General features: G+C 41.7%; 2 protein-coding genes across 2 annotated transcripts; both read left to right on the top strand.

Moving 5' to 3' along the window:
• Positions 1 to 351: 351 nt before the first annotated feature.
• Positions 352 to 1,635, top strand: LOC308119189 (gap junction alpha-8 protein-like; the record flags this gene model as incomplete). Its single annotated transcript, XM_080479045.1, has 1 exon — positions 352 to 1,635. Exon 1 carries the CDS (start codon positions 361 to 363, stop codon positions 1,633 to 1,635), a length of 1,275 nt encoding a protein of 424 aa, XP_080335171.1. The 5' UTR covers positions 352 to 360.
• An 8,550-nt stretch (positions 1,636 to 10,185) lies between these two features.
• Positions 10,186 to 12,444, top strand: LOC308119251 (uncharacterized protein). The gene is made up of 6 exons (XM_080479130.1): positions 10,186 to 10,331; positions 10,562 to 10,644; positions 10,848 to 11,153; positions 11,766 to 11,892; positions 11,995 to 12,022; positions 12,185 to 12,444. Exons 2-6 carry the CDS (start codon positions 10,569 to 10,571, stop codon positions 12,263 to 12,265), a joined length of 618 nt encoding a protein of 205 aa, XP_080335256.1. The 5' UTR covers positions 10,186 to 10,331; positions 10,562 to 10,568; the 3' UTR covers positions 12,266 to 12,444.
• The last annotated feature ends 669 nt before the right edge of the window (positions 12,445 to 13,113 follow it).

Here is a 13,113-nt window from a genome sequence, read left to right as displayed (position 1 = left end):
ACCCTTCGTGAGAGGTTTTAATTCAATAATCGATAGATTTAGTTGATGAACTTTTGCTTGATTTCTAATTTTTGCATGTGATGGAAACAACATGGAAACAAAAGATTTGTGCATTTTTGAGGTTACACTTTTCTCGTGCTTTCTAGCAGAAAGATGTGTCGTTGTGTAAAAGTATTATCTACAGGTTAGATTTTCAAAGATTTTAAAGTTTGAATTTTGCTCCCCAGTATGGCTTACTTTTGGCACTCTCTCCCTTTCCCTCCCCCCTGTTGATCCTCCCGACCCCACCCTCCCTGCCCGACTGCACCCTTGGTGTCCCTCCCTACCCCACCTTTCATTCCGCAGTGCTACGGACCGATCATGGGTGACTGGAGCTTTCTGGGTAATATTTTAGAGGAAGTTAACGAGCACTCTACGGTGATCGGCCGGGTGTGGCTCACGGTGCTCTTCATCTTTCGCATTCTCATCCTGGGAACCGCGGCCGAGTTTGTGTGGGGCGATGAGCAGTCTGACTATGTCTGCAACACGCAGCAGCCCGGATGTGAGAACGTGTGTTACGACGAGGCCTTCCCCATCTCCCACATTCGCCTGTGGGTGTTGCAGATCATTTTTGTGTCCACGCCGTCTCTGGTGTACGTGGGTCATGCCGTGCACCACGTTCACATGGAGGAGAAACGCAAAGAGCGCGAGGAGGCAGAACTCAGCCGGCAGCAGGAGCTGAGTGAGGAGCGTCTCCCTCTGGCACCCGACCAGGGGAGTGTTCGCACCACTAAGGAGACGAGCACGAAAGGAAGCAAGAAGTTCCGGCTGGAGGGCACTCTGCTGAGGACCTACATCTGCCACATTATCTTCAAGACACTGTTTGAGGTGGGCTTTGTGGTGGGCCAGTACTTCCTCTATGGCTTCCGCATCCTGCCGCTATATAAATGCAGCCGCTGGCCCTGCCCGAACACGGTGGACTGCTTTGTGTCTCGCCCCACGGAGAAGACTGTCTTCATCATCTTCATGTTGGCTGTGGCCTGTGTCTCTCTGTTCCTCAACTTTGTGGAGATCAGCCACTTGGGCCTGAAGAAGATTCGCTTTGTCTTCAGAAAGCCAACCCCGGCTCCAGCCCCGAGCCAAGGTGAGGGCCCGGCCCCTCTGCCCCCAGCGGGGAAGGGCCTGCCCCCACTGGCTGTTTCCTCATTGCAGAGAGCCAAAGGTTACAGGCTGCTGGAGGAGGAGAAAGCTCCCCCTGTAACCCACCTCTACCCCCTGGCGGAGGTGGGCATGGAGGCCGGCAGAGGGACCCCACCCTTCCAGGGGCTGGAGGAGAAAGCGGAGGAGGTGATGCCCATGGAGGACATCTCTAAGGTGTATGACGAGACTCTTCCCTCCTACGCCCAGACGACTGAGACAGGAGGGGTGACTTTACACGAGGAGGAGCCCGAGGAGGTGCAGCCACCGGAGGCAGAAGCGGAGAGGGTGGAGGAGGTTGTGGATGAGGATGTGGAGGTAGAGCAGGCAGTCAGCAGAGAAGCGGTGACTCCGGCGGAGGCAGGGATGGAGGCCGCGGATACGATAGAAGACACCAGACCGCTGAGCCGACTGAGCAAAGCAAGCAGCAGGGCCAGGTCAGATGATCTCACCGTATGAACCTGTGAGAGGAAGCACATGCACACCTGCACACACAAAATGTTCGGCTTATAAGAGAGAGCACGCACGAAGCACACTCTCGAACAGGCAGGTCAAAAACAAAGTGGAGCAAAGATCAACAGGGAGAACAGAAAAAAAATAAAACATTTAATACACAGACAAAAACAAACCAAAAAAAAAAAAAAAAAAAAATCCACCAAAATAATCTGAGTATCTGAGTGTTTGTGATAAAATTGAAACATCAGCAAAAGTAGAAGTGAAAGAGGAGAGGAGTATTTTTCATTTTTTAAACCGAGTGTGTTCTTACATTTAAAAGAAACATGTAAAGGACACGTGCAAGAGGTGAAATGTTTTTACTTGATGAAAATCTATGTTCAATTTTTAAAAACATCCTTTTCTATAAAAAAAAAAGAGTTATGATAATAAACAATCGGGGGATAGACATTTTTACATGGGGTTTGAGTAGATAGGGGAAAGAGAGTTATAATATAATTGTGTGTCTGAAAATCAGTACTTGCGCTGTAGTTAGCCACTGACTTCCATTTTCCACTCAGACAGTGACTTAGTGCAAACGCAGCATGCGGCTGCAAAGCACTGCGGATGAGAGGGCCCTTGCATAGAGAACACACACCTCAGTGCCGGTACAGTTACAGGTACACAGCTCTTTGGAAAGAGGAGGGAGAGTCCATTTTCAGGTTGAGAAGAGCATACCTCTTTTGCACAATTAGAGGTTTCAACTCTGTGCAAGGCCCTCAACCCTCCCGACACCTCATTTCTGCATCTGTTTCTACTGGACACTTTCCAAGTGAAGAGAGATGTGCATCAATTTGCAGGGCATCTCTCTCTTTTTCATATTTCTATACCAAGTAGCACAGCCACAGCTGATGTGGTGTGGAAAAAGAAACAAGCAACCAAAATAAATCCATTAAAAAAAAAAAAAAAAAAAAAATGGCCACACGTTAAATGTCTTTTTCAATGTGATTTAGCATCTCTCCAATTTTAGATTTGCTTAAGTTTTGTAGTCTTTAAGAAAATTGTGTACCGTGATATCAGCTGTCTGTTGAAAAAAAGCACAGGGCTCATTTTGCCCTATCAGAGAATAAACTATAGTAGTGACCTCAGGCCAAATCCTCTCTTTTCGTGCTGTACAAACAGGCGTCCGGGCGATAAAGATCGCGCACCATCAGCACAAAGTATTGTTGGAGGCGAGACAATAAAAGAAACCATGCTCATCAATGAAAACAAGCATCCTTGAACTGGCAGTGAAAAAAAAAGAAAAAAAGAAAAGAAATCTTTTAACTTGATCGCATGTGATCATAGTAGATCCTCAGCCCACAAGGAAACACAATAGATTTGACATGCTTTCAAATTCAGAGAGAAACAAACAACTGGGGACGAGTTCCACTGTACATAAAGTCTGACTTCATGTCTAATAGTGTACATAATTTCCAGAACAGCCGTTGTTACCTATTTCACTGTCTACTGAAACACACATTTGAAGTGTCAATAAAAGATCGATTTTTATCTGACAAACCCGATGCAGTGAAGACGGACAGAAGATGGCCGGGCGACAGCATTAACTGTCAGAGTAAATTAGACAGAACTCTCTGCATAAAGTATCTTAATGCAAAGTTTACTGAGCCTTAAAGCAATAATTTGATCACATATCTTTCTACTCCAGCTTTGTTCAGTCAACTGTTGCCATTGTATGCTTTTCTGTGCCTTAACTGTAAATGTAAATTCTCAAATATAAGATTGTAGCAAGTGGTTATATTGCTCTGGGACCTTTATGAACTTGATGTTTTGTTAGCTTTTTTTTTTCTTCTTCTTCTTATTTATTAATTTCAATTCTGTATATGACCCCTATGCTGGCACTCACGCATGCACGATGTAACTGCGATGGTTAAATATTGAGCATTAATACAATAAATCAATTAAGTGAAGATGTTAATGCATGGAGTCGTGCGTTTGTAGATGTTAGCGTACTGAGATGATGTAGACTTTCACTCAAACATGTGGCTGTAGCCACACGCACGCACGCACGCACGCACGCACGCACGCACGCACGCACGCACGCACGCACGCACACACACACACACGCACACACACACACACACACACACACACACACACACACACACACACACACACACACACACACACACCTCAGTGTTGGTTTTGGGGGTATGATCAAACAGCTCTTGGAAATACTGAGAGAGAAAGCAACTTTAAAAACTTTTGTGACACCCATAATCTGTTCACCTCACATGATCCAATGCAGCCTGAGCCTTCAGTGAATCACAACATTATTGTTCATTCATGAGAAAACAGCAATGTTAAGATCAAAAGCATGACGCTGGTCCTTTTGTACATCAATATGACTGGTAATGTATGGGTTTTGTATTTTGAGATTGTTGAACTGCTTGTTTGTTTGTAAGAAGACATGATTAATATTTGGAAAGAAAAAAAAAATCCTTTTTACTAACTTGTAGTCTTCTTTGCTGATAGATGTGTGGCAGTGTCTTCCTTTGAAATGTGAACCAGCGCAATAAAAAGTCATACGTGGTCAAGAGGTGTTGCGTCAGTATCCTTCTGCAAGCAAAAAACACTCAAGTCACTCAGACTCCAACGGCTCATCAGCGAATTAATCATGCACGCATGCAAGTGTAATGTATAAACATCCCACACCTGCATCCTGCACAGAGGTGTAGTTCTTTACACTCAAAGCAAGAAGGTCCCGACATTGGAGGTATTTCTGTGTTGACTTTGCATGGTGTCCCCATGTGTGTGCAGATTTTCATCCCACAGTCCAAAAACATGCTTATAAGGCCATTTGGTAATGCTAATTCTCCCCTAGGTGTGAATGTTATCGAGTGTTACTGCTGGTCTTTCTGCGTTTGCCCGTTGATGGACTGGGGTGTACCCGGTCCTCGCCCATAGTCAGCTTGAGTGACCTCGAGCTGGATTTTTCACAGTTCAAAAACTGAAGCTAGACCTTCATTATAGTGACATAAATAAATGAAGTTTCACATTTCACTCATAAAATAAGGTTATTAGACAGTCACTGTATCACAGACAATACAGTCACCATTGTGCATTTTGTTATTTAGTAATTGTTATAATAATAATAATAATAATAATAATAATAATAATAATAATAATAATAATAATAATAATAATAATAATAATAATAATAATAATAATATTTGTATGGAAGATCCCAAAAGAAAAGGCATCAATTTCATTTAGATGCAAGGCAAGTTCATTTGCATCTAATAGGATAGTAGCCCATTCAAAGTACTTTAATTGTAACTTTATTTTGATTGAAATAAAACACAATATTCAGTTTGAAATCATTAAAATGAGAACAATGAAATATAAAGAACTTCACAGAAATGGTCTTCAGCTGTATTCAGTAATGGTTTAAGACTAAAAAAAAAGAAAAAAGTTCAAATTTACATGTGATTTACATTATCAGATCACATACAGGTAATACTTTATGTAGAGCATATTTACGTCACATAGCCATTTTTTGAGTAGGTGTCTGATATCTTATTGTTCTGCAGGAAACACAGCACGGTGTTAATATTTTTGGATCCATGCTGGAGGTTGAAGAGACGGCAAATTCCCCCTCTCGTTCTGAAAACCCCACTCACAAAAAGGTTTCAGGTCAAAAGTGGAAGAAAAACACATTTACCTTCAAGTTGTGGAATTGTGTGTTGAAACAAGAGTTTAGAGTGACAGTTCCATTCATTTCTGGCTGCCATAATCTGTCACCGTCAAATTATTCAGCACATTTATTTCACTTCAAAAACATTTAATTAGTTTAAAAAAGGAAACGGTCTATATTAACATAATTTTGATTCTTGGACAAGCTTTTATTCTCAGTAAAACTAAATGTAATAAAAGCTTGTAATGAGGATGGTCGCCACTGAGTGGCAGTGTCATACAAGGCAAATCTTCTGGAAGCCTACAGGTTTTGTCCATATTTGTTGATATATGCTACTTTATATTCTTACTTCATCACATTGTATCTTCACAAGATTTTGTGTATGGTTATATTAATTTAGACATAAATAATGCAGCTACTGCAACCCAAACATCCTTTGTAATGACAATAATGCATCTTCTTCGGTCAAAGGGTCCTTTAGTTGTAATGAGAAAATATGACACAAATTTAAAGTATTGTGACAGCTTATAATATATGCCTGTGGAGTATCTTTATGAGACTTTACAGTAATATCAATCATTAGTGGCTTATATCCAGTTGTGTTCAACTATAATCGTTTTAATGGAATATTTACCTGAACACAGAAGTACTTATAGCTCCGCCCCCCAAACCCCCCAGCTTGTACTCCTGCAGGTGGATAAATAAGCCCCTCCTGTCCTGGGTGAGGCATGTCATGGCAACAGCAAACATCATGATGAAAAACTGCCTCTTGCAAAGCTGATAGCGTTATGTCAACAGAGAGAAGGTTTTATGGTCACAGAGGCTTCTCTTGTCAGCAACCAAAAATGCTATTCAGGAGACTGACTTATCGCAGTCTGCCCGTCACGCCCTAGGCATTTCGTTTGTAATGGAGTACTCTCTTTAGTTAACCCCCACAGCTGTCACAGAAATTCTAGAAACCAAAACAGAAACTCTGAGTCACACCAGCCACTTTTATTAAGAGGCACCATGGGAAACAAAACTTTGGGTCGCAGGCTTCACTGACTGTCATCACCTTCTTTTGCATTTGCTTTTTCAACTTATACGGTCACAACAGCCAGCCCTGAAGTACATGGTATGAACCCTCTTCTCAGTTGGTAACCCTTTAAGTTCTAGACGAGCTATTAAAAAAACCTTAAAAAACATCAAACTCAATCAACACAAGCTCCGTGAAGTGGAACTTGTAGATACACTTTGAATTTAGCAGTAAATACTAATAATCACAGCAGGCCAATCGGCTCACATTCCCTTCCTACGTTGTCGGATTACACATGTAAATGTAATAAAGCAACGGTAGATTTGGGGCTTCTGTTGTGTGATCTGCCTGCCGGTTCGTTCTCTGCTCTCCTTGTGCTCCAGGTTTTCTCTGTGTCGTTGCTTTATCCTGCGCCCTCTGTGTCCTTTGTGCTCTAGAGATGGGACGTTTGCGAACGAATCAGTCGTTTGAACGGCTCTTTTAGGTGAATGGTTTGCAGGTGCGAGTCATTCCTTTTGTGCAAATTGCCCACGCTCTCTTCGCGTGTCGTCTGTGTGCCCGATGCGTCTGAGGTGTCCACTCTCAAATGTAGCAGCATTCGGATGCACTTCATCGAGGACAACACGTAATGTCCGGTTCACACGGCAGGATTTTAAAATTGTCGTCTGACTTCCCAAACCTAAGAGACCACACACAGCGATAAATAATCACAGGTTTAACAGTTTTGGCCGTACAGTGTGTGGTGTGCAGCCACTCGCCAACATCAACACACCGCACACGAACCGATTTCACTCGTGGACATCCCCAGATCAGATGGGAAATCTCACGAAACCTCTCGAGATCAGACGTTATTCCAGAGCCAACAAACATGGCGGACGAAGAGGAGGCATAGGCGATCGTTTGTGGTTTTTATCAGAAAAAAACACGTTTTAAAAAGAAGAGGTGGAAGGAGTGGAAACAACGGGAGCGTAGTTGTCGGTCCGGTCTGGCGTTTCCTCGGCTACGCGTCACAGTCAACAGGCTCGTGCTCGTTTTCCCCCTCGGGGGACACCACACACGATGAGAACTCGGGCCAAAACAATCCAACATGTTAAATATCCCCGATTTGAGATCAGAGCGGTCCCGACATCCTCCCGAGCAGACGAGAGCAGTCTTAACACATATCCTAACACACTTAACACATATCTGATAAGGTTATCTTATGATGTCGGAAGGGGAGAAACGGGGCCAAAATAGGCCTAATTGTCCTGCCGTGTGAACCGGGCAGAAGGTAGAGCACAACGCAATGTTTGTCAGAAAAATATCTCTTTCAAGTCCAGGTCAACACCACCATATGAAAAGTCAATACCCAACAGTAATATCCTCAGATTTCAGAAAAGAACGGTCTGACTCCAGCACTGATGAGGGTCACGTTTCTGTCACCGACAGAGTACACATTGGTGGGATGTGTAATTTTGAATTATTCTGATCCATATGGTATCTGATAACCGCTACCAATTATTGTTTTAATTAATTGACGAGATACCCTTGGATGAATTCTAAAAAATCGATTGATATAATTTTAATAAAAAGAATATTTACAGCATCACTGCTTGTCTTGGTGCAAATCTGCTTCGTACGACTGCAAATGTGCAACCAGAAAATAAATATTGCCAATGAGTTTCATGCAGTATCTTGACCAATCCTTCTAGGTCCCTATACTAGTGCTGAAAAGGACCCCCCCCCCCATGATTTCTTACCACCTTCTCTGCCTAAAAATCAGGGCAATGTTTGGCGAGCTCCTTGGTTTCGCAGTTAGTGCTTGGTTCAGAAGTCGACTGAAGTTTGTAAACGCTAAGTGTAATTGCGAGAATCAGATATGTGTCACTTGATCAAATGTGTGTGACCAGATGGTTACAGGGATTTTGGGCAGCAAATCTGATACGAGCAAGACTTGCAGTGTAAACGCAGCCTCCGAGGGGAAGTGAAATGGCTGAGTGAAGAATAAGACTATTTATGCCGGAAAATAGGCCTCATCACTGTGCAACATTTTAAAACACTGAGCTGCTTTGTTTATTTTCTCTGTGTACTTGATTGACGAGACTCAGAGTTGCATGTTGTGGCTACCTTCTGTGTGTGTGTGTGTGTGTGTGTGTGTGTGTGTGTGTGTGTGTGTGTGTGTGTGTGTGTGTGTGTGTGTGTGTGTGTGTGTAGTGATGTAAAACAGAGAACAGTAGGTCTTATGTTTTTCAGCCCCAGCCCCGCCTAAACACATTGAATGATTTGAATTCTCCAACCATCTAAAAGCGACTTGTGCAGAGATCCCAACAATGAGCCTTTCTTCACTTTTTGTCAGCTTGAGTTACATTTCATTTTAATCGATGACTCAGTGAAACAAACTCGTGAGAATCAGCCGACTGCTGCGCTTCCTCGTGACCCTTGAATCAGCATGACCGGTCAGGATTTCTGTCTCATTTCAGTCCAGTTCAACTTTATTTTATCCCAAAAAAACAACACAGTTATTTCAGGGCACTTTTACAGAGAAGACCTAGTAATGCCACAACTCAACACCAGTGAGGTCAAACTAACCTCTGTCATGACCGTCTAAGCCCAGCACATGTCCTATTGAGTGTGAATTCTGCTTCGCACTGATAGAAAGAGATGACAACAAGGATCAAAGAGTGACTTTTATAATAGTTATCCCCGCGGTAACTTTTCTAACTTCTGTCAGAGAGCTGGAGACCTGACAACAACTTTATTTTTTTCTTTTCCGACAAACAAATTCTCTCATCCAGCTTCAGTTAAGTTATGTGATCATGCAAATCCAGCACCCGCAATCTTTAGAAAAGCTGACCAACTACATTGTCCCACTAATTGTCATCACCAACCTCGGATGACGTTCATAAAGTTTTAATAGGTTGATCCAACAACAACAACACCTGAAACTTGAGGCTATTGATAGGAAAAACATTGACTGACAAACCAGTTTAAAAACCTCAGTTCTTATCCAGCTCAGTTCACACAAGGACATGAAACCACCTGGATAAAGGAAAAGTCTCACAGGCATATCAACAAGTTCACCTGACTTCATCCTGTCTGAATGAAAGACAACATGCCTTGACGAAAACACATATTCAGCGAGGTCGTGCAATGCTTCGTGTTGAACACCTGAATGCCACGGGCCAGATGTGTTGCTCCAGGGCCTCATATTCAGTTTCAAGAAGATTCTCGATAGCCACCGGAGTGCAATTAATCTCAGCGTATTTTCAAAAGGGAAAAAGAAAGTGAAGACGCTACAAAATAAAAGAATCTCACACTCCTCAGGTTTCTAACAATCAATGATAAAATGGTGGTGAATAATGTAATAGCTGACAGTAATGTAATTTTGACCATGTGAAATGTAATGAAGCCAATAACATAATGATTAACCACTACATAAATACATTTGTCTAACCTTGCCTAACGTAATAGATTGGTAAAATATTTTTGACAATTATCATTGAGAGAAAGTGCTGCATATTAAGTATTCTCAATGAATCAGTATGATGACTGTACCATCCACTACACCTATTTGCACAAAACCTGCAAGCATAAGCTATTATTTCCAAGAAATGCCATCCTACATATGGATTATTACATTACTTGCAAGTATTGAATGTTGAAATTATTGCAATTGCTAAAATATCCTCTTATGTCATTGGCTTCATTACAATTAAAATACCCTAAATTCTTGAATTATCGGCAGGCATTACATTCGTAATCATTATTCCATTTCTGCTTATGACATGGTTGTGTTACAAAGGTGAATTTTGTTTCTACACTGCCAATGAAAGCCAAAGTGAGTGCTCAGTATGTTTATTGCTGCCACAAAGGAAACCAAGCATTTCCTGTGTGCATGCGAGGGCTTTGACTTGTTGGTCTAATCCCCTGATGTTCACCGATCCTTCTCGTCGGCATTACTCGCTCTTGATTTGGATTTAACATCACTTGTGAGGTTTGCAGTTAAGGAGCTTAGATAACGCCGACCACACGGTGAGCGTGTACTTACTATATTTAAATCTACTGGAGACTTGAAAGAGTACTTTCAACTCCTGAAAGCATGTGTTGGCCTAATGATGACATTTTGCTTGCATTTCTATTGCTTTAGATTTACCATGCTTTAAACTGTGGTACCGTCATTTCTGGACTTCCGGTTCTTTGGGTTGTACATCAATTGTTGGCCACGTTAGAATAATTTGCAATGAAATACTTTTTTATTTCAGGATAGAAATGGAGGATGTGTTCCAGTATTTGAGCATCAACTGGACCTTGATGTTCTGCATACTCAACGTTTTCTTGCCAGCAGGTGAAGTTAATTATTAATGACATGTTTTCTCATATGTATGCATGAAGTAGGAAATCTTTTTTTAAATAGGTTATAATAGTTACTTATTTGTTGTTTGTTGTGAGTTAGAAAAGAAGTTGTGTGCTTGCGCTTTGAACAGAGCTCGCGTTCCACTTCCTACTTTTCACAGTCTTTATTGGAATTTTATTTTTCGTCTTTCTCAGAAGCGAGCCGGATCTTAAAGACTGTCGGCAGCTCAGTGAACCTGCCCTGCCACAATGAGTCAACCAGTAACTTCACTCAGCTGACGTGGACCAAGAATGGAGTCAACCTGTTCAGTTACAGCTCTAAGGGGTCGCTGCATCGCACTGCAGAAGCTGCGGCCGTAAACGTGAGCATTTCTACATCAGAGCTCCAGTTGTATGCACTCATCATCAAAGAGGCCCAGAAGAACCACACTGGGAACTACAGCTGCGTATCGACCACAATCACAGGAGTCTTCGATCAAAAATGGGAACTAATTGTAACAGGTATGTATCACTGTAACAGGCCACACTTGTTTTTGGAATCATTGGGTCGTTTTTTTCCGCCGTTAAATTTATGAGGGGAAATCATGAAAACAAAACAAAAAAAATAAACAAGTGGAGGGTAAAACCAGGAATTATTTCACTAAAACACGAAATTTGGAGTTGAAAAACAGAGATAAATTAGAATTGCACCCGCTGTTTGAATTCAAAACTTCGTGCTCGTAAAAAGAAATATGTGGTGACAATACATTTTGATGTGAAAGCCAACAGGAAGTCGAGCATTGGACCAAAGTTCACTCCACAAGCAAAAGTCGATGCAAGTGCGAAGATGTTCATGCCTCATTTAGAACTATGGTGGCTATTGAAACAATTTCTATATTGTACCAGCATAGAAAAACTAACTCGTCTAGAACTAACCCACACACTTCCTGTACCAAACAATGATCAAACACACTCGCCACGGTCTCCATGCGGTCATAGCCCAGTTATTTCCATTCTGTGTCCTCTTTCTGTTGCACATTTCTTCATGTAAATGTTCCCAGGGTTATTGCTCGCACATTTTATAGTGTATTTGAGAAAAGAAGCAACACTGACGTGTCTGTGTTTATTCCCCAGAGAACGAAAACGATAAGAAGGATGATCGACTCTGGATTTTTGTGGGAACGGCTGTTGTCTGCGTGTGTGTTCTGGTCATCATATTTATATGGCTTGGCCTGAGAAAAAGATGCAAGAAGCACAAAGAGTAGGTAGCTTTTACCTCCTTCAACATGTGAGTCTGTATGAATGTATGAGTGACTTTACACCGCTGGGAGAAAAATGAAATATCTGATTTTCTCTATGACAGAGGTGTGATTGGCTCCAGACAGGAAATGGTAAATATATTAAGCACGAAACTCTCTGTTGAGAAGACACAGACTTTTACACATGTAAATTGTTTTGCAAAGAGACTAATATGAATCTGCGCTGCAGTCACTTAAAGCTTGATGCTGAATGTCTGAACTACCCAATGTGTCTTTTTTTTTCTTTTTCAACAGAGAGCAGAAGACATTTATGAAAACTGCTTGGAAATTGAACAACGAAATAGAATGCAATCTTTCTATTGCAAGGTTCACTGATGTGATTCTTGCATCTAAGAAAACCTCACCTGGATATCTTTAAACTGCTTTTTTCCAACATTGTAGTTTAAATAAAGGAGAGCACAATACTTCTTTAATTTCATTTCCCTCTTTCTCTCTGTGGCCACCTGAACACCTGCAAATTCTTATTTAAAAGCTGAATAAATACGTTTTAAGTGAACTCTCTCTTTTGGTTCTTCATATCCATCTGCAGTTTTATTTCAATTTTAGTTTCAAGTTTTGTTATGTAGAGGTATTTCATGTGGAGGAGCAGTTTTATTTAAATTTTAGTTTCAAGTTTTGTTATGTAGAGGTAATTCATGTGGACGAGCAAACCACTTAACAAAGAGAGACCGTGTGAGGAACTGTGTACCAGCGGTCTGGGTGGAAAAACTGACGGTAGTAAACCAAACTCATGGTGGGTGGCAGTCTACTCTGGCTGGATCGGTGCAGAGATAGTATGATAAATGTATTTAACTTTTATAGCTCTATTCCACCACTTGAGGGTTCCCCAGCGCGCTTTACACTGATAATCATATTCAGAACCAAAGCGCTGATGTCCGGCGGGTAAATAGGTCACATTAGTTTCAAGCATCATGGAGAGACAGAAAGTCAAGCCTCCACTCCTCCACACTGAGGGGCCAGTTGAGGTGGTGCAGCGCAGGGATGTGTGCCAAAACAAGATGAATGGATAAGAAAGACAGGACTTCAAGAGCAATTCCTCGCTGCTTTGTTGAATTGAATGAAGTTACAGGATAAATCAAATAAAGGTCGCTAAAGCAGAGTGTCTGTTTGAACTATTTCTTTTTTAATTCAGAGTTTCACAAATCTTGTCTTCTTTCATGGCA

Source organism: Lipophrys pholis (assembly GCF_963383615.2).
Source record: "Lipophrys pholis genome assembly, chromosome: 13".
Classification (NCBI taxonomy): domain Eukaryota; kingdom Metazoa; phylum Chordata; class Actinopteri; order Blenniiformes; family Blenniidae; genus Lipophrys; species Lipophrys pholis.
This window is presented reverse-complemented; position numbering and strand designations above follow the sequence as displayed.